Raw genomic sequence first — 25968 nt, forward strand, 5'->3', positions numbered from 1 at the left:
GAAACTACAAAGGAGAGGGGTACATACATAGGTGTATGTGGGAGAGAAAAGACAAAAGAGAGATATGAGTGGCTGGCTGTAATCTCACTATTCCAATCTCTTTTTTTTTTTTTTTTTTTTTTTTCTCAGCCACGCTTAAAAAACATTTGCCCGTTATCACACATTATAGACAGTTATCCACTAAAACGGTAGAAAGGGTCCACTCCAGGCTTGAAGTTAGGACATTCTATAGTACCTCGATCAGCTCCAACAAGCAGGCAGATTCCCTAAGTCATGACAACAACAAACAACGTCTCTAAGAGTCTCGTCGGCAAACAGGTCATAATGATTTCTGCAGGTCACATGAAATTAGATGATGGCCGTTGCTAGCAGCTACTATAAACATGCAAGTACTGAACAGGTCAAAACAGACTGAATGGCAAATGACGGGTAGGTCTGAAAAACATAGGTAAATTCTCCCGACTCACAGTCCCGCGTTCCCGCCTCTTGTGAGAAAAGAAAACCCTTATAGTACAGACAAACAAAAATGGAATTAACCCTCAGAGCACTGCCTCCCTTGTCCATGACCCCATGAGAAAGTACCCTTATACCCTAGTTCTTACCAGGTAAAATAATTAAAGATAATCAACCCCTGTGGAACATACTGACTCTTTTTCCTTTACACCTATTCACAGCGTTCCAAAGGGCCCTTTAAAACCCCAAAACAAATCCTCTCTCAGGATCACACAGCTATCTCCCTCTACTAACAGCCCTCATTTACAATCCCACAGCGCAGTCCAATTCCTGCCCCTATGTGAAAAAGCCAAATACAGAGCCTGCAGAGCGAAACTAGCGCTATATATAATTTTGAAGCCCAAAAAACCCCCACCCCTCTTCTTCGGGATGCAGACTTGAACTCAACATATTTTATTATACTCGTGGTAGGCCCCCGCACCCCGTCTATAAGGCACGAGCCTAATCCCTGCCTAATACATTCGGGACGTACCAAGATTGAGAAACTATAGAAAAACCATCGCCAGTCTACCAAGCACAGTAATACACCAATACAATGAAAAAAAACAACCACTGCAGAGCACATAGTAATATACATTTAAAAAATAGCTCTGACCGGCACCATGTTCTAGTTTAGACCTCTAATTATAAATTTAAAAACAAAAAATGTTTTAAACAGAAATCAGAATGTCAACAGCTCACGAGTGTTCCTTATCACGCGTCCCCAAGGTTCATGCCGGAGGTGACAGCCAAGCGGACGGCGCAGCTGGTTCTCTCCCCTCGGTGTCTCGCACGGAGGAGCCTCGAGACAGCGCTCCCCCGGAATTCCAGGATTCACCCTTTCTGCAGAGTCCGTTTGGCGGCCGACCTCGACACCCATCGGTTAAAAAAAAAACATCTCGTCGCCATCTGTAATGGGAATTATTAAAGGACAAACGATGAGCCGTTTACATTAATCATTCTGAGTCATTATTAATAATAATAAGAAGGTTTATTTAATAAAGAAAGTTCGCTGCCAGGCCAGTCACCCGCCAGAGACAGACATGTTTACCCCCTAGCGTCTGACAGGGACTGACCTAGAGGCCTGGTCAGACATACAATTGAATACATGAAATTACGTAGAAGAAAACAAAATGGCTGGTTAGAGAAATTAATAATACGACTATGTTATGGCTAAGCCTGGAAGGAAAACAGCTCCATCTTACAGTTCCCATGACCTTGGGTTATGGCTCTATGGCTGGTAGAAACAGCAACTTCGTTATGACTGATGAATGATAGAGTAATCTTAAAGAGACATACACACATTAACCAGTAAATCTGGTCAGACTGAAACTCAAGCTGTATGACATAATAAAATAACAGAGACTCATAATGACATGATAATATATTCCACGACACCTGTTAACTGACAAGTGTGACACATTATGATGTAAGCGGAAACATCACGTTTTAAACCGGGCCAAAAACGGTCTCAGTGCACGGGCATACGTTTTCCTCACTCCCTGATGCCTTGCAGCCAGCTTCCTTCTCATCCCCCTCTCTGCCACCACCTCTAGTCTGACCAGCTCGACTCCCACCACGGAGCTTTTACACCTTCTTCTGCGGGCAAACGTAGGACAGCAGAACGTCGATCATGTTCTTGATGATGGGGGGCTGAGGGTGGAGGCTGTGGGGCAGGTGGTGGGCCAGTGTCATGTCCCAGGCGTCCACCAGGTGGACCCTCAGCCCCTTGAACATGGCGCGGAGAACCCTGTCGCGCTGCAGCGAGAACCAGTCGCTGTTGGTTATGGTCTCGTAGAGGGTGAGTGCCTTGAGGTTCGCCGTGCGGACGACCACCGTGGTCGCGGGTGAGCGGTCCAGGAGGCGCGCCACCGCTCTCCGGATGTTCCTCAGCCGGCGGATGTAGAACTCGACCGGGAGCGTGCCGAAATGGGACCAGACGCTGAGGACTACCACCGTGTGCGCGCCCCCGACCATGCCGTCGATCTCGTTGGCCGCGTAGCGTAGCTGACTGGTCGGAACGTTGTTGAAGCGGATCGGGGGGCCGTGGCAGCGGTACGTCACCAGGATGTTGCGGCCGGTGTCCACCGCCATGAACGGCCCCACCTGCCTGTCATTGTGCAGGTTGATCTCCTTCAGCTCTGAAATTGACAACATAAATGGTAAATAGACTGCATTCATACAACAGCTTTTATCCAAATCGCTTTACCATTTGTTCCTCACAATCACCCGTTCACTCGCACATTCATTCACACACCGACGGCGGAGACGACCATGCAAAGTGCCAACCTGCTCATCGGGAGCAGTTAGGGGTAAAGACTCTGGCAGGAGCACTTGTGGTAACATTGACTTGGAAATGATAAACTAATGTGCAATGTGTAAACTGTTGGGTGACCAAAATGCCAGATAACAGGGTGGGGGTTAGATCCTGGGGGCAATTTAAACTGACTGGTCTACGCTAAACATCGTAAATAGTTCACCAGAGAACGCTGTGTAGTCACCAGGCCAAAGCTGGGGGTGACAGTGGCATCAGATAACAGCAGAAACAGGAACAGCCAATCGACCCCCACTATGTTAAACTGTATCGCCAACAGGAACCAACCCCCCACCAGAGCAACTGCTTATCTGTGAAACTCAGAGCCACATTCCAGGGGTCTGAGTGGGGCCGCTGAGGTCAGAAGATCCTTAAGACTTAAGAAAGAGCATATTGGATGTATATGGTGTAGACAACAGGATATTAATGTGTAGAAATGTTCATCATGAATTTCACACAATACAAATAGGAACATGTCAGTCATATTTCATAAATCAAGGTAAAAGGTTTAACTATCTGTAGCACATTAGTGCTTAGTGCCAACTGAAGGACACATTGAATATCACACTAATCTGACTTATTAGATAAAAAAGGGATATTTTAATGTCATTACAAATTCAACTGTCTGTGAAGATAATGAAATATGTTCTGCTAATTCTCTGTTGAAATGTTTATATAAATAATCTGCAAATCTCTATATCATTAGTTCAGTCTGGTAAATACAGGTTTTGTCATCTTATATAGAATGTTTGGTATTAAACTATGGATAACGACTACATTGTTTTAGTTCTGGATATATGTAACTCATTACACTGAAGATAAATCTTAGAAATGTTTAATTATTCAACTGCCCATACAAGAAATTACTCTTGAGGAATTAGCCTCTCTGCCACAAACAGCAGGACGCCGGGTGTGAAAATGACATGACCATATTTGGAAGAGGCAGACCCAGGCCTCTTGGTTTAGTATCAAGACACCTGATTGGAACAACTCCATATTTAGATGAAACTGTGATTGGTTAAACCCAGTCTAAACTTGTGAGGTCATGGCTAGTATAAAAACCAGAACACAGTGCTAATTCAGGAGGCCAGACACCCCCGTCTGAGCCTCCAACCGCCGCGCCCACCAGAGAATGTGCTTTGCAAATACGTGAGTAAACCATGGAACCACTGTTTTGTGTTGTATAGTGTAAATGTAAAGGTAGTTAATCTTGGACCAGGTGAACCATGTGATTGCACAGTACATTCATTTAATTTACAAACATGACTAATATGTGTGTACAGACTTGTTTGATGTGAACAGCCAATATGATGGGCTCAAAGTATGTATAAGCATCAACAACCCTTTGTGCATCATGTTTGATGGAATATGAAATAATCCCTGTATGTAATAACCTGCTCTCTACACCTTTTGGGCCTCTGGCAATAAATATTATTTTGAATCCTAGTTCGGTTGTCCTGACTGCACAGTTTATTTCCCCGTCATAAGGGGGAACCATTCCACATTCTATTTCCTCCATCCAGCTTAGGAAACCTGTGTATACTGTAATTAACCTAGAAATGTACATGGAATATACGACACACTCATTCAAGGGTACTACGACTATTGTTACAAAGGATCAGATTAAACCGAATATATATATTTATTGATTGATATATATTGCATAATATTTGTATATCGTTTGATATCCCTTGTATATTCCTTGTACATATACACGGAATATCCCTTTAGCCTAGTACAGACCATAATATTTCATTCTCCTATTGGACAGCGGTCCACAGGCGCCAAGGCCATGCCTCCAAAGTCAGGTTCAAAGTCACCGCCGGGGACATGCCTGGACATGAACGGTATTGCGCAAGGATATGAGACTGGAATAAAGCTGGTACTAGTTTATTCACCTAAGCGTATAAATACGGCGCAGGTGAATACAGAAGCACTTAGTCAGAAGTCTTAGTAACTAAAGTTGAAGCCTCACCCACGATACGACGTGCGGTGAAGTATGGCCTGTTTGGCCCCAAATAGAGCATTGAGACCGCGTGCGAATTAATAACTGAATTGTCACAGTTTAACGCTGTACCGTCGAGTGCGACCTATTCTATTAAGTCAGTAATAGTCTATTTGTGTATAGTGTATCGTGCGGCTAAAGTTCTACAGTGACCAGCATCACCAACGTTTCTTCGTATCAGCTAGAGTGCTTATCCAGGCTGGGCTGCTTATCATGGCGCTTTCACCCGAGGAGCCCTAGACGAGGACCGTGTGGATATGTACACTGGATTATCTACCCGACGACTGCATAGCCCTTTTCGGCTGGATTATATTTGCTTTTGGTCCTGTAATTAATGGAGCGGAGAATCGCCGACACCCACAAGTGTGTGGGATTTACCCTGTGAGGAGCCACGTCGAGTCTGCCCCTCAGAAGCCTGAGGCAGGCTAGCTTTCTTCCATGTGGAGCTACATGCTACGGAGAACAGCTGTATTCGTCTGTGGATCAAGATCTTATTGCACCGTCTCCTGTACTCGGAGTCTCCTTATCATCGTTGACCCAGGCTCTACTACCGACAGACCCTCTACCCTTGCTGGCTTACAACCGGGGGGACCCTTCCAGTATCTCCCGCTATATTACTAGTGTACCATAGATATAATTCCCTAAGATTCAGGTTGTATGATTACCTCCTGCGTAATATGAGAATGGACATTCGTTATTGATTTGCCTACGCACATTCCTTTGCCTTATAAGCGCATTCAAAGTGAAGTAAAGTAAAGTATATTATGTACCTTTTGCTGCAATAAATACTTAAATACAACTTTGTGTAGAACCGATTCATTGTGGGGAAGTGTTCATCATTAGATACCTGTGTACTGTATGGCCAGTAGGAATGTACATAAAGACGGTAGTGGTTTAATGAAACCATACTTATCAATACAGTCAGGGAATTGTACCCCTCAGTTACAATTGGTCCTTCGAGCCGGAGGGTAATTAGCGTAATATTAATATAGTGGTATTAATATTGACATGGCCAATGATGAACACTCCACAAAACGGTTCTCCTAAAATAGATCGCCCGCAGCGTAGACGGCAGACACCTCAGTACTTAGAGGATTACGTTGCCAGCATACTACCTAGCTTTCTACAGACGGTAAACGCGGAAAAAGTAGATAGTAAAATTATGTCCGACCCTATCGACCAGGCTACCCCGCCAATAGAGACCCTAGTAGGTTCTAACGTAACTGACCAAGCTCACGGTGGGGACCAGGAGGGACCTGACATGACTTTACCCCCCGCCAAGACCGAAGAAGTAGTCCCCGGAGAGCTCCAGGATAAAGACAGCCCTCCAGGGATGGAACTCGACCCACTACTAGAAGGGGCGAGCACCCCGGAGATGGATCTCCTCGACTCGCCACAGGAGAACGGATCTCCAACGAGTACTACCAGGAGCGGATCACCTCAACCAGCGTCTTCCCCCAGCGAGGCGGACAAGATGCTGGCACAGGCCTTCCTCGCCAGCCTGGCAGCCTCAACAGAGCGCGATCGAATCCAAGCACAGACGCTTAGTGAGCGCGAACATTCTTCCATGGAAAGAGAACGCCTTCAAGCGCAGCAACGGAGTGACGAAGACCGTATACGTCTAGAGATTAGACGCCTTCAGACGGAAGAGAATATGGGAAGAGACCGGGCCGAAGCCCAGCGCGCCGCCGCCGAAGCCCAGCGCGCCGCTGCCGGTGCCCAAAGAGAAGCAGAGCGCGACCTCGCTCTCACCAAGCGCGAAGCCAAGCACGACCGATTACAAGCACAGATAATGGAGCAGCTGATTACCAGGGCAACACCCCCTCCCTCCGCACGGGGCTCCAGGGCCTCGTCAAGACAAGGGTCAAGGGCACCCTCCCCTACCCGATCAAGCGACCCTGAGCCCGTCCACCAGAGAGAGCCTATACCCCCCTCCGAACCCCTTCCCCGACCGGTCCAAGCGAGACCCAGCTACAAGGAAGAAACGGTCTATACCGCGGAGAGGCTAAATAGACGACTACAGGATCTAGATGACCTGCCAGAGGAAGAAGAAGAGGGAGAGGAGGAGAGCCAAGCCCAACAGCAGCACAGTACTCCACAGGACCAGGAGGTCCAGTACAGCCCAGGCTTTACCCCCGCGGCTCTGCGCTACAGACCCCCGACTCAATTCACGGGTGAGCTTGACGCACGACCAGCCCCGAGGAACAGCACCTGGGTACGCGGGCCATGGTATCCAGCAGGTACCAGCCCACCAAGACACGTAAGAGGAGACTCACCTAGGAGGCCTCTCTTCCAACGCTCACCGATGTGCCAGCCATCCATGGCATCGTACATTGGCACACCGACGTTCCCGGACTTCACACACGAGAACAGAGCACAGTACACAGAGCTACGAATGTGCTTAGAGACAATGATGTCCGATGTAGCTGATGAACCGTACAAATATGCTATCCTACTAAAGCACCTCAAGGTGCCCCGAGCGCACAATATTGCGCTGGCATATGCCACCTCTACTACCCCATACACCGCGGCTCTAGCAGCACTCGACCAAAGATATGGACGCATATGGGACTACGTAATACAAGAGATAAGGCATATTGACCGCCTACCCCCAGCCACAGACAATCGCTCACTAGATGACCTGTCTATCAAGGTACAATCCCTGGTAGGGATGCTGGGGGCGCAAAAGGAAAAGGGTATGCACGAACTGTACGCAAACTCTAATGTCGAGAGGATTTTAGAGAAGCTTCCGCCCGCCCGACAAGAGCGCTTCAGGCGGCAAAGAGACCACCGTGATCCTAACGGTCCCGAGCCATCCCTCCTAGACCTAGCCGACTTCCTGGCGAGAGAAGTCAACAGCCTACGGTTGGATACGTTCATGCGGAGCACACCAAGCTCCAGAGAGGGACCTAGGAGAGCAAACGATGGCCGCAGATTGGTGACCGTCATGCACCAATCAGAATCAGTACCGAGCAGCAAGAACCACAGTACCCCCTCGATGAAAGAGAAGTGGAAGATGGTGTGCCCGTACTGCGAAAAGGAACACTGGCTGTCACAATGTGACACGTTCAAGAAGATGACCACCGACGAGGTGAGTCAATGGATAAAGTCCAACCGACGCTGTTACCGATGTGCGCGCAGTCACATGGCAGCCGATTGCCGCTTAAAGAAGAGGTGTAGTCGGTGTGACGGAGCCCACTTAGACGTCCTACACGACAGTAACAGAAGAAAGCCTGCACCCTCAAGCAGCACAAAGGCAAGTGTTATGTACATTGACCCCGCCAGCAGCGGGGGCGCCCGGGTGCTCTTAAAGGTGGTCCGCGTAACACTGAGTTACCAAGACAAGGTCATGGACACTTACGCCGTCCTTGACGACGGGTCAGAGAAGACCCTTCTCCTCGCGTCCGCTGCGGCCCAGCTGGGGCTGCGGGGGAGCGAAAACCAGATGACGATTCGGACAATAAGAAGAGATCTAAAGACGATAAAGGGCGAGAATGTCTCCTTCACTATCGCAGCAAGCGGGCAGCCAGAGAGACGGTATAGGATCACTAATGCTTTCACCAGCCAAGACATAGGCCTGTCGCAGTACACCTACCCCATCGCCAAGCTGATGGATAAATATGTGCACCTGCGTCAACTACCTATACCGCTCATAGACGGTGCCACCCCGACCCTGCTGATAGGCTCCGACCATGCAGACCTCATCGTCCCGATGGACCGGGTCCACACAGGGCCCAGAGGCTGTCCTGCAGCAGTCGAGACCCGCCTAGGATGGACACTACAAGGCCCCCTCGCTAGGTCTCTTAACCGAACAGCAGCCACTAGCTGCCTCCACTCCAGAGTGACAGAAGAAGACACCACCCTCCTACAGCATGTCGAGAGGCTATGGACACTAGAGACAATGCCCTTTAAGAACGAAAAGAAAGACATTCGTTCCAAGGAAGACATTTACGCTATAGCCCTCCTCGAGCAGGGGACAAAGAGAGTCAAAGTCAACGGAGTGATGAGATACGCAACTCCACTCCTGAGGCGAGAGGGTATGCCTACCTTCCACGCCCCAAAAGAAGCGACGGAGCGGTATCTACTGAACACAGAGCGGCGCCTAGCCAGAGACCCCGCTCAAGAGACTGTGTACCGCGCTGAGATTGACAAGCTAATCACAGCGGGACACATAAAGAAAATTGACATTAAAGAGGCCGATCAGACGACCGAATCCTGGTACGTGCCGCACCACAAAGTCCACCACAACGGCAAGGATCGTATTGTGTTCAACTGCAGCTACCAGATCGGATCACAAAATCTGAATAAAGAGCTCTTGCCCGGCCCAACACTCGGCCCCTCTCTACTAGGCGTGTTACTACGTTTCCGCCAAGACAAGGTGGCTATCAGCGGCGACATCAAAGGGATGTTCCTGCAGGTGAGACTAGTGGAGGAGGACAAGCCCCTGCTGCGGTTCCTATGGAGAGAGAGGATCGGGGACGAGCAACCAGCCATCTATCAATGGGAAGTCCTCCCTTTCGGAACCACATGCAGCCCATGCTGTGCTACGTTTGCACTGCAAAAACACGTCGCAGAGGACCCAGCAGCCGATGAAGAGGTCCGACAAAGTGTAGGAAATAGTTTCTACGTGGACAACTGTCTGCAAAGCGTCTCGACGCCAGAAGAAGCCGAGGCCCTTCTACTCAAGCTTCGCGCCTCCCTGATCAAAGGCGGCTTTGATCTCAGGCAGTGGGCCAGCAGCGACCCGCAAGTATTGCGCAGCCTCTCCCCCGAGGACAAGGCCGCAAGCAGCGAGACCTGGATGGCGACCATCCCAGGAGAAGCCCAAGAAATGACATTAGGACTAGTCTGGCGCTTCAAAACAGACTCACTCCATTATAAACACACACCCCTGACCAAGGAGCAGGGAAGGTCGACTGCACTACCGACCACAAGACGGAGTGTATACAGAACACTCGCCAGACAATATGACCCGTTGGGATGTATTCTACCTTACACCACCAGGGCAAAGATGATTGTAAGAGCGTTATGGGACAAGGACCAGGGCTGGGACGACCCCATACCCGAACACCTTGCCTCCACATGGAGAGAGTGGGAGACAGAACTCAGCTCACTCCCAGGTGTCAACATACGCCGCAGCTACTTCCCACCCACAGTGAGGCCGGAGACGTGCCAGATGGACCTGCACGTCTTCAGCGACGCCTACGAAGTAGCCTACGGTTCGGTGGCCTACTTGCGTGCCCGAGAGGAGGGAGGAGAAATACATACTGCTTTCATCCTGGCTCGCTCAAGAATAGCCCCACGCAAGCAACAATCTATCCCGCGTCTAGAGCTCTGCGCAGCCCTAGCAGGAGCGCAACTCGCCACGTTAATCCAACGTGAACTCACCATCCCGGTGCAAAGAACAATCTTGTGGTCAGACTCCACGACAGTACTCACATGGATCCGGTCTGATTCGTGTAGATACAAGGTCTTCGTGGGAGTCAGAGTCACAGAGATTCAAGATTTAACAGAAGCAGCAAGCTGGAGGTATGTGGACACAAAACACAACCCAGCTGACGTCATCACCCGGGGAATGTCCCTGGATGACCTCACCCGTCACAATCTATACAGTGACGGGCCAGAGTTCCTCAAGCTCCCGGAAGAAGAGTGGCCTACACCCACCCCACGGGAAGCGAGTAAAGAGGAGGCAGAGAACAAGAAATCTATGTTCTGTGGATTGACCACACTCGTCTCCACAGACCCCGACATAGACGATTGCCTCACCCTTGAGAGTGCGCAGCTAAAGACATTCCTGTGGCACCACCCAGAGGTTCAGCTCACTACTGACATTACCGCAGCTAACTACGAAGAAGCAGAACTTCTTCTCCTGCAACGAGCCCAGAGACACTCGTTTCCCGATGAGCTAGACTGTCTACAGGGAGCAAAGCCCGTCCCGTCAGACAGCAGATTGCTCCACCTAGCCCCCGGGAGCGACGCCCATGGTCTCATCAGAGTGGGTGGTCGTCTGCGGAGAGCTCCAGACTTACCGGATGACGTCAAGTACCCGATAGTCTTAAACAGCCGACACAAGGTCACAGAGCTGATCATAAAGAAATACGACGAGGATGTGCAGAGAGAGTCTTCGCGGAGATCAGACGTCGTTATTGGATACTGCAAGGGAGAGAAGCAGTGCGGCGTTTCCAGCGGACTTGTCTAGACTGTCGTAAATGGCGAGCGCAGCCCAGTATACCCCGGATGGCTGACCTACCTCCCTGTCGCCTCCGACTCGGCGACAAGCCTTTTCACTCCACCGGTATGGACTGTTTCGGCCCGCTGTATGTAAAGAAAGGAAGAGGGACCGAGAAGCGGTGGGGTATTGTATTCAAATGCATGACCACCCGAGCGATGCATATAGAACTCCTTCCAACCATGAGCACAGACTCATTCCTTATGGCCTTCCGAAGATTCACAGCGCGGAAAGGCAAACCGTCTATACTATTGTCTGATCACGGGACAAACTTCAAAGGCGGAGAAAGAGAGCTGAGAGAGAGCTTCCATGCTATGGGCCCAGAACTTAAGACCCACCTCGCTCCATCCCAGATTGATTTCCAGTTTAATCCCCCGAATGCACCTCACTTCGGTGGAACTTGGGAACGAGAAGTACGTTCAATCAAGACAGCCCTGTACGCCGTGCTTGGGGCCCAGACCGTGGCAGAAGAAGTCCTAATGACAGTCCTCACGGAGATCGAGGGAGTATTGAACTCAAAGCCCCTCGGTTACGTCTCAAGTGATGTAGCAGATGTCGACCCAGTCACCCCCAACACCCTCTTGATGGGGCGGCTGGACCCCGCGCTACCACAGACAGTGTACAGGCCTGAAGAAGCGAACGGCCGAAGAATGTGGAGGTACAGTCAAGTATTGGCTGACAAATTTTGGAACAGCTTCCTACTCCACTATCTACCGTCTCTACAGACCCGCCAGAAATGGGTAAAAGAGAGAGACAATTTGACAGAAGGAACAGTCGTCATGATTATCGACCAGTCACTACCCCGAGCTATGTGGCCGGCTGGCCGCGTAAGCAAAGTGATCACCAGTGCCGACGGAAAGGTCCGAGCAGCAGAAGTGCTCGTCCAAGGGCGGATCTACACCCGACCCGTGGCGAGGCTAATCGAGTTGCCAAGGCTTCCCGATACTATTGATGACGACCATGACCCCATGACTTTGTGAACTGCCCTACCCCTCACAACAGACATTGAGTAGTGGACAGTGCGGTTAATCTGTCTCTGCTTAGCTAATTAGGTGGGACTAATTAGGAGGCGGCTGTTACAAAGGATCAGATTAAACCGAATATATATATTTATTGATTGATATATATTGCATAATATTTGTATATTGTTTGATATCCCTTGTATATTCCTTGTACATATACACGGAATATCCCTTTAGCCTAGTACAGACCATAATATTTCATTCTCCTATTGGACAGCGGTGCACAGGCGCCAAGGCCATGCCTCCAAAGTCAGGTTCAAAGTCACCGCCGGGGACATGCCTGGACATGAACGGTATTGCGCAAGGATATGAGACAGGAATAAAGCTGGTACTAGTTTATTCACCTAAGCGTATAAATACGGCGCAGGTGAATACAGAAGCACTTAGTCAGAAGTCTTAGTAACTAAAGTTGAAGCCTCACCCACGATACGACGTGCGGTGAAGTATGGCCTGTTTGGCCCCAAATAGAGCATTGAGACCGCGTGCGAATTAATAACTGAATTGTCACAGTTTAACGCTGTACCGTCGAGTGCGACCTATTCTATTAAGTCAGTAATAGTCTATTTGTGTATAGTGTATCGTGCGGCTAAAGTTCTACAGTGACCAGCATCACCAACGTTTCTTCGTATCAGCTAGAGTGCTTATCCAGGCTGGGCTGCTTATCATGGCGCTTTCACCCGAGGAGCCCTAGACGAGGACCGTGTGGATATGTACACTGGATTATCTACCCGACGACTGCATAGCCCTTTTCGGCTGGATTATATTTGCTTTTGGTCCTGTAATTAATGGAGCGGAGAATCGCCGACACCCACAAGTGTGTGGGATTTACCCTGTGAGGAGCCACGTCGAGTCTGCCCCTCAGAAGCCTGAGGCAGGCTAGCTTTCTTCCATGTGGAGCTACATGCTACGGAGAACAGCTGTATTCGTCTGTGGATCAAGATCTTATTGCACCGTCTCCTGTACTCGGAGTCTCCTTATCATCGTTGACCCAGGCTCTACTACCGACAGACCCTCTACCCTTGCTGGCTTACAACCGGGGGGACCCTTCCAGTATCTCCCGCTATATTACTAGTGTACCATAGATATAATTCCCTAAGATTCAGGTTGTATGATTACCTCCTGCGTAATATGAGAATGGACATTCGTTATTGATTTGCCTACGCACATTCCTTTGCCTTATAAGCGCATTCAAAGTGAAGTAAAGTAAAGTATATTATGTACCTTTTGCTGCAATAAATACTTAAATACAACTTTGTGTAGAACCGATTCATTGTGGGGAAGTGTTCATCATTAGATACCTGTGTACTGTATGGCCAGTAGGAATGTACATAAAGACGGTAGTGGTTTAATGATACCATACTTATCAATACAGTCAGGGAATTGTACCCCTCAGTTACAACTATGCTTGCACCTCATGGTACCAAAGCACCTCAAAGGCGCTAAAAACTAAATTACAAACATCACAAAACAAACTGGTCAGACTACTGCTTGACCTTACTCCTAGAACCCACCTCACCCCTGCCCACTTTGACAACCTAGGATGGCTTAGAGTAGACGACAGAGTACAGCAACTTGCAATGGGCCTGGTCTACAAGATACACTAAGATAAGATAAAATAAGATATTCCTTTATTGATCCCCTTGGGGAAATTCAGGCATCATAGCAGCATGGGGGGAGGGGGGGGGGTACAGGTAGTAAAACAACACAGTGTACAGGGAGTAAAAAACAACACAGGCAGTGTAAACAATTGATCAATATGGTCAATATAATTACTATCTGACTAGCTGAAGAAATATTCACATTATTCACAGTGTCACATAAGGTGCAGTATGCATAAGGTAGTGTTATAATTTACTATCTACTGAGTATACATTATTCACAGTATCACGGTATCCACTGAAATATACATTATTCACAGTATCACAGTATCACAGTATCCACATAAGGTGCAGTAAGCCTAAGGTAGTGTAGGTTGTCCTCCTTGGGTTCCTATGAGTCCCAGGTCAATGTCTGGTAGCAGTCGCTGTCGCTGCCCCCTGTTGTGGAGCCTGAAGGCTGCTAGTCGCTGCCCACTGTTGTGGAGCCTGATGGCCGCTGGTATGAAGGACTGTCCGAGGCGGTTAGTTGAGTGTCGGGGGGGAATGAGTCTGTGGCTGAACGAGCTTCTCATCTTGACTAGCTCGTCGTAGAGGGGGTGGTAGGGGTTCTCCATGATGGCAGCCAGCTTCCTTATCATCCCCCTCTCTGCCATCACCTCAAGTCTAGGTAGCTCGACTCCCACCACGGAGCTAGCCTTCCTCACCAGCTTGTTGAGCTTGTTGGTGTCCCTTGAGTTGATGTAGCCTCCCCAGCATGCCACAGCATAGAAGAGGATGCTGGCCACAACAGACTGGTAAAAAGACTGCAGCAGTCTGTTGCACACATTGAAGGACCTGAGTCTCCTCAGGAAGAACAGCCTGCTCTGTCCCTTCCTGTAGAGCAGTGGTTCCCAACCTTTTTCCCCCCAGGGACCCCCAAACATCTCTGATAAAATTCGCGGACCCCCTCCTAATAAGATACCATAAAATACTTTTTTTTTTTCATTTTAATAACAAACTGCTTATACACAGGCATATGCATCACAATTAGACCCACTATGCTTCTTTGACTTGTGCCTTCAATCAACAAATCTCATCTTGCACCATATGCATTTCAAAATGTTTGGCCAATATTCAAATGCTGTATTCATCCTCTCAAATCAGGCCCTAATGGTGAACGGTTTGCATTTATGGAACAAATCAATGCAACAAATTAAACTAAATATGAGACAGGAAATTACAATCAGTAGCAGAGAGAATCTGTCCTAGCTGGGTTTAATACCTTTTTTTTGTCATTTTAATAACAAACTGCTTATACACAGGCATATGCATCATAATTAGACCCACTATGCTTCTTTGACTTGTGCCTTCAATCAACAAATCTAATCTTGCACCATATGTATTTCAAAATTTTGGCCAATATTCAAATCCTGTATTCATCCTCTCAAATCAGGCCCTAATGGTGAACGGTTTGCATTTATGTTGAATGAAGTAAGAATCCACTGCAGTAAAAATATCCTCACCTCGAGTGGTGGTAGTAAGGTTGACTGACATGAGAATGTCCTGCTTCAGATCCTCATTTTCGATATATTGCACATAAACTATGAGCACAGCCTCGTCTGCGACAGTTGTAGTTTCATCAAGTTGTATGGCAAATGGCAAACCTTTCTAAGCTTTTCTGACAGCTGCTGCTCGCAATCACTTGACATCTTATCAATTCGGTCTTTCACTACATTGTTCGAGAGTGGTACTGATTTTAGTTTATCCGCCACCTGTGGGCCGCACAGTTTCTAAACCATTTTGATGCAGGCTGGTTTGATGAGCTGCTCGCCAATATTGTGCGGTTTCTTTGCTTTTGCAATTAAAAGCAAACACTCAAAGGAGGCTTCGGTAGCCTTCTGTAAATCACTGCCACCCCTGCTCCACGCTACTCTAACATCAACAGGCTTGTTCGCCTTGAGAGACTGTTCTTTCCTCCGAAAAAAGTCCGGATCCTTCCCAACGGTTTCTGGGTGCTTAGACGCCTGATGTCTCTTCAGCTTGCTGGGCTTCAGGCTCGAGTTTGCCAACTTTTCTCCACAAATCACACACTCAGGTCGTTTGTCTGGTCCCTCAGTGAAGCCCATGGTGATGTAATTTTCGCGATTGCTGTAGGTCCTAACTTTTTTTGCAGGTGAGCTGCCGTCATCTCCTTTTCATTTGTCACACATTTTCGCCTCTGGCGGCTGACTGCAGACGAGCCGAGAAAGTTAACTAGCGTGCTAGGCTAGCTACAGAAAGTGATACAGTCAACTGATTCGCGTTTTAGCGGCTACCCGGTAGCCTACTGTTAACGTTCAAAAATCATGTCTAGATGTTTATTTATTTATCTTTATTTTTTATTGTAGTGGAGAGACTATTCATGCTTCTGATGATACAAATATGCTAATTAAATATTTCTCTAAAAAAAAAAAAAGGTAAAAAAAAAAGGTAAAAAAAAAAAACCCTCAAATCATCTGTGGTCTGGCGGACCCCCTGCGCCCCCTGGCGGACCCCCAGGGGGTCCGCGGACCCCAGGTTGGGAATCACTGCTGTAGAGGGCCTCTGTGTTGTCCGACCAGTACAGTTTATTGTCCAAGGAACTTGTATGAGTCCACCATCTCCACATCCACCCCTCAGATGGAGATGGGAATCGGGGGGGGCCTCTTCTTGCCCCTCCGGAAGTCCACCACCAGCTCCTTGGTCTTACTGGTGTTGAGTTGGAGGTGGTTGCTGTCGCTCCACCCCACGAAGCTCTCCACCAGGGCTCTGTACTCCTCCTCATCATCGTCGGTGATGTAGCTTACGATGGAGGAGTCGTCTGAGAACTTCTGCAGGTGGCACCCGCTTGAGTTGCGGCAGAAGTCTGAGGTGTAGAGGGTGAAGAGGAAGGGTGACAGCACAGTTCCTTGGGGGGCGCCGGTGTTGCTCACCAGTACGTCAGACTGACTGTCCTTTAGTCTGACGTACTGTGGCCTCTCAGTGAGGTAGTCCTTGATCCAGGCCACCAAGCCGTGCTCCAGCTGCATCACGGAGAGCTTCTCCGCTAGCAGTGACGGCTGGATGGTGTTGAAGGCGCTGGAGAAATCAAAGAACATAATCCTCACTGAGCTGCGCGGCTTCTCCAGGTGCGTGTACGCTCTGTGGAGCATGTAGATGATGGCATCCTTCACCCCGATGTTTGCCTGGTATGCAAACTGCAGGGGGTCGAGGGAGTCACGCACCAGGGGCTTGAGGTGTTGCAGGACCAGTCTCTCAAACGTCTTCATGACGTGTGACGTCAGAGCAACTGGCCTGTAGTCGTTGAGGGTGCTGGGACGTCCCTTCTTGGGCACCGGGACAATGCAGGAGGTCTTCCAGAGCTGGGGCACCCTCTCCAGCCTCAGGGAGAGGTTGAAAAGATGCTGGAGCGGTGCTGCCAGCTGCTCCGCACATACTACACGACTAAGGTACCCATGTACAACATGTCAAAATACTTCCCAAAGGTCAGTGAATACCATGACCACAACACCAGAGGGAGCTCCACAAATCATGTTAAACCCAGATTCGGCTCAAACAAGGGACTAAACGCGTTTCGCAATTATGCCACATCAATGTGGAACGCCCTACCCACAGCTGTAAAGGAATGTGAATCACTACCCACATTTAAAATCACTCTCAAGGAGCACCTACGAGAGACTGCGATTCGAAACTGGCCCCTGTAAATGTCCTAACCCAACCCCCTCCAATGTACAGTAAATGTCCTAACCCAGTAATACAGAGACCTTCTTCTTGGGACCACGTAAGGTTTCGTCGATAATCCAATGTACAGTTTTCAATCAATCAATCAAGTGTCTTTCTCAAGGATACTTCGACACGCTGCCCGGGAGGAGCGGGAATCTAACCGGAAACCTCCGGATTACCAGATGACTGCTCTACCTCCTGAGCCACTGTCGCCCCTTTATTTATTTAGAAAATGGTAAATAAATGGTAAATGGTGCTTTACAATTTTTGTTCCTCACATTCGACCCATTCACTCACACATTCACTCACCGACGGGGGAGGCGACCATGCAAGGTGCCGACCTGCTCATCAGGAGCATTCTGTCTCGTTCGTCTCAGTTTGGGGAGCTCCCAGCTCCGACGTTGGGAAAGCCTGCCTTTAAGGGTGCTGTAATGGGTATTTTCTTTGTTAAAATAAGTGGTCGACATGTTAAAATAATAGCTCTACATTCTGATAGCCATCACTGATATAGAGTGTCTGGTCAGTAACATGGGTCTCCCAGTCCCTCCACTCGGCAGTAAACAAACAGCCATCACTGATATAGAGTGTCTGGTCAGTAACATGGGTCTCCCAGTCCCTCCACTCTGCAGTAAACAGCCATCACTGATACAGAGTGTCTGGTCAGTAACATGGGTATCCCAGTCCCTCCACTCTGCAGTAAACAGCCATCACTGATATAGAGTGTCTGGTCAGTAACATAGGTCTCCCAGTCCCTCCACTCTGCAGTAAACAGTCATCACTGATATAGAGTGTCTGGTCAGTAACATGGGTCTCTCAGTCCCTCCGCTCTGCAGTAAACAGCCATCACTGATATAGAGTGTCTGGTCAGTAACATGGGTCTCCCAGTCCCTCCACTCTGCAGTAAACAGTCATCACTGATATAGTGTGTCTGGTCAGTAACATAGGTCTCCCAGTCCCTCCACTCTGCAGTAAACAGTCATCACTGATATAGAGTGTCTGGTCAGTAACATGGGTCTCCCAGTCCCTCCGCTCTGCAGTAAACAGCCATCACTGATATAGAGTGTCTGGTCAGTAACATGGGTCTCCCAGTCCCTCCACTCTGCAGTAAACAGCCATCACTGATATAGTGTCTGGTCAGTAACATGGGTCTCCCAGTCCCTCCGCTCTGCAGTAAACAGCCATCACTGATATAGAGTGTCTGGTCAGTAACATGGGTCTCCCAGTCCCTCCACTCTGCAGTAAACAGCCACCACTGATATAGAGTGTCTGGTCAGTAACATGGGTATCCCAGTCCCTCCACTCTGCAGTAAACAGCCATCACTGATATAGAGTGTCTGGTCAGTAACATGGGTCTCTCAGTCCCTCCGCTCTGCAGTAAACAGCCATCACTGATATAGAGTGTCTGGTCAGTAACATGGGTCTCCCAGTCCCTCCACTCTGCAGTAAACAGTCATCACTGATATAGTGTGTCTGGTCAGTAACATGGGTCTCCCAGTCCCTCCACTCTGCAGTAAACAGCCATCACTGATATAGAGTGTCTGGTCAGTAACATGGGTCTCCCAGTCCCTCCACTCTGCAGTAAACAGCCATCACTGATATAGAGTGTCTGATCAGTAACATGGGTCTCCCAGTCCCTCCACTCTACAGTAAACAGCCATCACTCATATAGAGTGTCTGGTCAGTAACATGGGTCTCCCAGTCCCTCCGCTCTGCACTAAACACAAAATACATGTTCTGGTATCCCGTTCCCACTTTATGCAATCAGGAGACAGAACTCCACAATGTACCAATGTTCTGACGAGAAATAAAAACTAGTTGTAAGCACATACAAGTAAAATAATCTGCCAGTGCAGTAAACAAATTTGGCTTGGTGTTGACAGAGTCACTTATGGGGCGACAATAAGTTGGTCATGACGACAAGGTTCTCTCACTTCAGCCATTAATCGGCGTGGTTTATTATCACATTGAGCATACTAGTACATGAGACCTTCTCTCCATGAGAGGTAGATGGGAAGAGACAGAGGGGGAGTTAACATCTCCTTTTATACCTCTTACCTGGCGCCAGCATTAATAGCTCCGCCTATAGCGCCCTCTTGTGGAAACAGTTATACAGTTACATGCAATCGTATACATCACATAACTTTAACACTTGGCAAGATTTCTTTTAACAAGTGAAAATATCTAGCGTTCTCTCTCCCCTTAAATATATCACAGCCAATAATCACTTGATTACCCCAGATATCACAGCCAATAATCACTTGCTTACCCTTTAAAGATATCACAGCCAATAAACACTAGCTTACTCCTTAAAGATATCACAGCCAGTAAACACTAGCTTATGTGAGGGCTGGCCCAGCACTGCGCGCTTCTCAGCGTCAATTACCATCACGCACCTGAGAGGAGTTTCCAAACAGATAGTCGGGAGGACTCTTATACACGGTTTGCAGAACATTCATTGTCGGGTCGTTTTGTCACCACCAACTCTACTGCTGTTCCCTCTCGTGTTTCTCCAGTGCGAGACGTTTCGCTTCTCCGCCGTCCCTTGGAGTTTGTTGCTGTTTTCTCTCTCTGCCTCACCGTGGACCCTTGCCTCGTTTTCGACTTCGACCTTGCTTCTGGTGAGTCTTTCGGAAGACTATTTTTCTCTGAACTTATATCCTTATTTTTGTCCTGGACTCACTGTCTTCGTCCGTTTTTTGTGTGTTTCGTTAAACACTGAAGAATTGTTGTATTGTTTTGTTACTGGACGCTGCCTTGTACTAATGACATTCTGCGTTTCTTTTTTCCCCTCGAGTGGGATAGCATAAAGCTGCAGTGCTGCAAAGCTGCAGAGCCGCAGAGTCTACTTTGCTAAAGACAGAGCTGCAGAGCCGCAGAGCCCAACTTTGCTAAGGGGACATTCCCCTCAACTGGAGTAACATAATTGTCGCACATTTCTGTTTGTGAAAATAAATACGCCCTTAGTTTTTGGCTAACTCTGAACTACCTGTCTGTGTTGTGCTGTTGGGGTTGATTACAAACCATAACATTACGACCCGACCATGTCAACCCCAGCCGACACAAACAGCCTTGGCAGGTCAGATCCAGCTGACCAACGCCCACACCCAACAGCTAGAGGCGACTGCGGCTGCTGTGCAGGGCCTCCGGGCCCAGGTCCAGCCACTCCAGACTTCTCTGGACGTACTAACCACCCAGCAGACTGCACAGGGTAATCAGCAGGCAGATATCCTACACCAGTTGCAGGCTCTCAGTGCAGCATTTAACACCCTGCTTTTAAACCCACCATTGGCAGGAGTCCCAGCCGAACCACCTCCCGCTGCCGCGTCTGACCCTGCACCTCCCAACCCCGCTCCCCTGGAGCCCCATCTCTCCAGCCCACGACTGTTTTACGGTAACTTCGAGGACTGTGCCACGTTCATCATGCAGTGTGAGTTAGTTTTTATTCATCAACCCAGCAGATTCACGACGGAGGCAGCCCAGGTGGCTTACATGACTAACCTGCTCACAGGCCGAGCAGCACAGTGGGTTACTGCTTCCTGGTCCATGAGGGCTAACTTCTGTTTTTCCTACTCAGATTTTGTGGCAGAGCTCCGAAGGGTTTTCCACCACCCAGCTTGTGGCCAGGATCCTGGAGCCCGGTTGAGCACCTTCCAGCAGGGCAGTGGCAGTGTCACCGACTACGCGCTGGAGTTCAGACTGGCTGCAACCGAGAGTGGTTGGAACGACAGAGCGCTTCGTCTCACCTTTCTGAGGGGTCTCAACGAGGCTGTGAGGGACCAGCTCCCCACCCGGGAGGAGCCAGATTAGCTCGAGGCCCTAATCAGCCTCGCCATTCCGCATCGACGGACGCCTCCGGGAGAGAAGGCGCGATCGAGCCAGACTGGGACCCCCAACCGTCCCCTAGTTCTCCCACACTCATGACTGGACTGCTGCTCGTCCTGCCGCCCCCTCGACTGGTAGGCCCTTCACCTCCCAGCCTGTGACCAGGGAGGGACCCAAGCAGCTGAACGGGAGGCTCAGTGTCCCATAAGGCCGCAGTAGAGGCAAAGGCCCGGGTCCGGCCTTTGCCTCTACTGCGGCCTTATGGGACACCGAGTCTACAATTGTCCTACCCGGCCAAAAGCACCACCTAACCATCTGACGAGCGTTATCCTGGCCTGGACAGACCAGCGGGTCACCGTGGGTGCTCTCGTTGACTCGGGGGCTGAATTTTGAGTTTGCCACCCAGGCTAACATTCCTCTTGAGAACCTCGAGAAGCCCTTGGAGGTCTTCGCGCTGGACAAGCACCGCCTGGCCAGCATCACTCAACGCACCTGTCCTGTTCTCCTCACCATTGCTGGTAATCATGTTGAGAGAATCCAGTTCTTTATTACCAGGTCCCCTTCTGTCCCAGTAGTTCTGGGTCGTCCCTGGCTCGCGCAGCATGAGCCCCACATCGCCTGGTCTTCCCCATCCGGCACCATCATGGGGTGGAGCCCCTCCTGTCATGCCCAGTGTCTTCAGGCTGCATCCAGCCCGTCACCCCAGAGCCCCCCTAGTGTCCCGCCTCCAGACCTCTCTACTATCCCTCCTGAGTACCATGATCTCGGGGAGGTTTTTAGCAAGCTCAGGCCCTTCCTCCTCATCGGCCTTACGACTGTGCAATCGACCGCCGCTCTGGGGCTTCCCTTCCCGGCAGCCGCCTTTACAGTCTGACCATCCCTGAGAAGGCAGCGATGGAGGAGTACATCTCCGAGTCCTTGACAGCAGGCCTCATTCGGCCCTCGTCCTCCCCGGTGGCGGCCGGATTCTTTTTTGTTAAGAAGAGGGACGGAGGCCTCCGGCCCTGCATTGACTATCGCCAACTTAATGAGATCACCATCAAGAACAAGTATCCTCTTCCTCTCATGAACTCCACCTTTGAGCCCCTCACCCAGGCTACCGTCTTCACTAAACTGGATCTCCGGAGTGCCTACCATCTGGTCCGGATCCGAGAAGGCGATGAGTGGAAGACCGCCTTCAAGACTCCCAGGGGTCATTACAAGTATCTGGTAATGCCGTTCAGCCTCACCAACGCCCCGGCGGTATTCCAGGCGCTCATGAACGACGTCCTTCGTGACATGCTCGATGAGTTTGTGGTGGTCTATCTCGACGACATCCTCATCTTCTCCAAGACTCTCGAGGAGCATGTCCATCATGTCTGCCGAGTACTTGAGCGTCTTCTCTGCAACCGGCTCTTCGTTAAGGCAGAGAAGTGCCGTTTCCACTCCGATTCCGTTGATTACCTTGGCTTCATCGTGGAGAGTGGTCAGACCCGAGCCGACCCCCGCAAGATCCAGGCTGTGGTAGAGTGGCCGGAGCCCTCTTCTCGGAAGGAGCTACAGAGCTTCCGAACTTTTACCGGAGGTTCATCCGGAACTACAGCCAAGTGGCGGAGCCACTTACCAAGCTGACCTCTCCCTCCCTGCCGTTTGACAGCGGCCTGCGCTGCGTTCCGTTCCCTCAAGAACAGATTCACCACCGCCCCGGTCTTGCTCCACCCAGACCCCAAGAGGCAGTTCATTGTGGAGGTGGACGCCTTGGATACTGGACTAGGGGCTATCCTGTCTCAGCGTTCAGCGACGGACCAGAAGGTCCATCCATGCGCCTTTTACTCTCGTCGTTTCCTTCCTGCTGAGAGGAACTACGACATAGGGAATCGGGAGCTGTTGGCAGTGGTAGCTGCCTTGGAGGAATAGCGTCATTGGCTGGAGGGGGCAGAGGAACCGTTCACCATTTGGACTGACCATAAGAACATGACGTACATCCGGCCGGAAGGCAAGGTGGGCCAGTTTCCTCAGTCGGTTTGACTTATCTTTGACTTTTCGCTCTGGGTCCCGCAACACGAAGGCCGACTCTCTGTCCTGGCTACACTCCAAGGGGGATCCAACTACCGAGGATCCAACTCCCATTCTCCCTGAGGCCAGGGTGGTGGGAGTGGTCACCTGGGGCATCGAGACCGTGGTCAAGCGTGCCTTACGTTTCCATCCTGCTCCGAGCAACGTACCCTTTCGTCGCCTCTTCGTCCCCGACTCTGTCCGGTCCCGGGTTCTCCAATGGGGCCACACCAGCCGGTTTGCCTGCCACCCCGGCGTCCACCGCGCCTTCTCCTTTCTGGCTCGACGGTTCTGGTGGTCCACCATGAGGAACGACGTCAGGGAGTTCGTGTTGGCCTGCACGGTAATGCGCCCGCAGCAAGGCCTCTCACCAAGCACCCGCCGGCCTGCTGCAGCCACTTCCCATTCCGAGCCGCCCTTGGTCCCATGTGGCGTTGGACTTCGTCTCTGGCCTTCCTCCCTCCCAGGGAAACAGTCATTCTAACAGTGGTGGATCGTTTCAGCAAGAGGGTCCATCTCGTGGCTCTACCCAAGCTTCCATCAGCTCCCGAGACGGCGGACCTCCTGACGAGCCACATGTTCTGCTTCCATGGTTTTCCCCAGGACGTCGTCTCAGACCGGGGGCCCCAGTTCACCTCCCAGGTATGGCAGGCTTTTTGTAAGGGATTGGGGGCCACTGTTAGCCTTTCCTCTGGTTATCACCCACAGACTAACGGGCAGACGGAGAGAATGAACCAGAGTGTGGAGTCTGCTCTCCGGTGTGTTGCCGCCAAGAAGCCTGCATCCTGGAGCCGGTTCCTCCCCTGGGTCGAGGACGCCATCAACTCCCTGGTCAGCTCCGCCACCGGCCTCTCGCCGTTCGAGGTATCTCTGGGCTACCAACCCCCTCTTTTCACGGCACAGGAGTCGGAAGTGGCAGTTCCCTCCGTGCAGGTTCATCTCCACCGGTGTCGTCGCATCTGGGAGATCACCAGGACTGCTCTGCACCCGGCATCAGAGCGCGCCAGTCGGGGAGCTAACCGACGCCGGACCCCAGCACCGGCATACCAACCAGGGCAGAGGGTGTGGTTATCCTCCAAGGATCTTCCACTTCAATTCACCGCCAAGAAGCTGAACCCCCGGTTCGACGGCCCTTTCGAGATCCGGAAGGTGCTCAGCCCCACGGCGGTGAGTCTAAGGCTTCCTGCCTCCATGCAGATCCATCCTGTTTTTCATGTGTCCCGTGTAAAGCCTGTCTCTCTCAGTCCCTTGATGCCTCCTGCCCCAGATCCGCCTCCTCCCGAGATGGTGGATGGACACCCACAGTGGAGGGTTGGACATCCGACGCAGAGGATTCCAGTATCTGGTGGACTGGGAGGGATACGGTCCCGAGGAACGGAGCTGGGTTTCCGCCAGCTCATCATGGACCCCGCCCTGATCACCGACTTTCACCGTTCCCATCCGGACAAGCCGAGGCCGGGCAGGTCGCCAGGTGGCTCCCGTGGAGGGGGACAGCTTACCCCTTAAAGATATCACAGCCAATAAACACTTGCTTACTCTTTAACTTATTGAGCACCAATCACGAGATATCTTGTTTTTGAGAGCCAGCGGTTGAGCGCCAAAAACGAGATATCTCGTTCCTTTTTCTCTATTTTCTTATTCTAAACACTCACACAGGCCTTGTGAGTGTGGCTGGGGCCTGCAATGACGATTGAATCCTGACAGGTGGCAGTATTGCCTACCTTATGAACTGCATGGGCTGAGAGTAACCAGATCACTAGGGCGCTCCCAGCAGTGGCAGCAGTGGCATGGCAGCACTGAGCAAACTACAGCAATCTAACGTTCGACAATGGCGATCGCCGCCCCAGAGCGAACTATTGGATATTATGAAGAAGACAAAACAGATTATATGGATGATGATTATGGACAATAAGGTGTGTTTCCACCAGACTATGTTGGACTCAGCACTTCTGGTAAATCATAAAAATACTATAGTCAAACCGGCCGATGAGGAAACCTATTGGGCTACGTGGTATAGTCTGGCCCGAGCAGACTGTAGAAGAAGAAGACAACGGATGAGGGCCACCTAACGTTTCTTTATTAGTTGTCATACAGAAGTACAGAATACTTTTATACAAAATGCTTCTTTCTGTTACGCTCCAGAGACTGTGCTAGACAAAAAGATAAGTATAAAATAAAATAAGTATAGCAAGTAAAAATAGAAGTCACGTACGTAGACACAAGTGTTCAGTATGTACATATGTACAATGTTCAATGCAGAGTAGAAGTAACTGAGTTACCATACAATATACTATACAATATACTAATATACAATCTACTATATAGTGCAAAGCAGAAATGGGATGAGATACAATTTAGGTACAATTTACAGTAAGGTGTACTGAGGTATGGGTTGTAGTGCAAATTCTTTGCCAATAAATATAAAGTGTGTTTAGGTGTTCTAAAGTGTGTAGAGTGGGTGCTGCAGTGAGTTGTTTGTTTAAAGTGAGTGTGTGCGTGTGGATGTGTGTGCTGTGAGTGCATTTGATGGTTGTCGCATAGTGTTATTGTTCGTTGAGCAACCTGATGGCCTGGGGATAGAAGCTTCTTCTGAGTCTTTCTGTGCTTGCCATGAGACTCCGGTATCGCTTGCCTAACGTTATATGTATTGATCCTGTTCTGATTCAAGACACTTGGAGCGAGAGTGGAGTACCTTCTGACAAAGGTAATGTCTATTTTACGTCTATTTTACC

At 49.9% G+C, this 25968-nt stretch overlaps 1 protein-coding gene across 1 annotated transcript in view; it reads right to left on the minus strand.

Annotated features, from left to right (window-relative positions):
• Nucleotides 1-2079: 2079 nt before the first annotated feature.
• The window catches only part of LOC311241962 (NXPE family member 3-like), a gene marked incomplete at both ends in the record, with an annotated part of 62815 nt that continues 38926 nt past the window's right edge, over nt 2080-25968 (minus strand). Inside the window, one exon of the mRNA XM_084330920.1 lies at nt 2080-2633. Within this exon, the coding sequence (XP_084187046.1) occupies nt 2080-2633 (554 nt within the window). The remainder of the gene's footprint in view (nt 2634-25968) is intronic.

The sequence above is a fragment of the Notolepis coatsorum genome (assembly GCF_963971535.1).
Source record: "Notolepis coatsorum genome assembly, chromosome: 15".
Lineage (NCBI taxonomy): Eukaryota > Metazoa > Chordata > Actinopteri > Aulopiformes > Paralepididae > Notolepis > Notolepis coatsorum.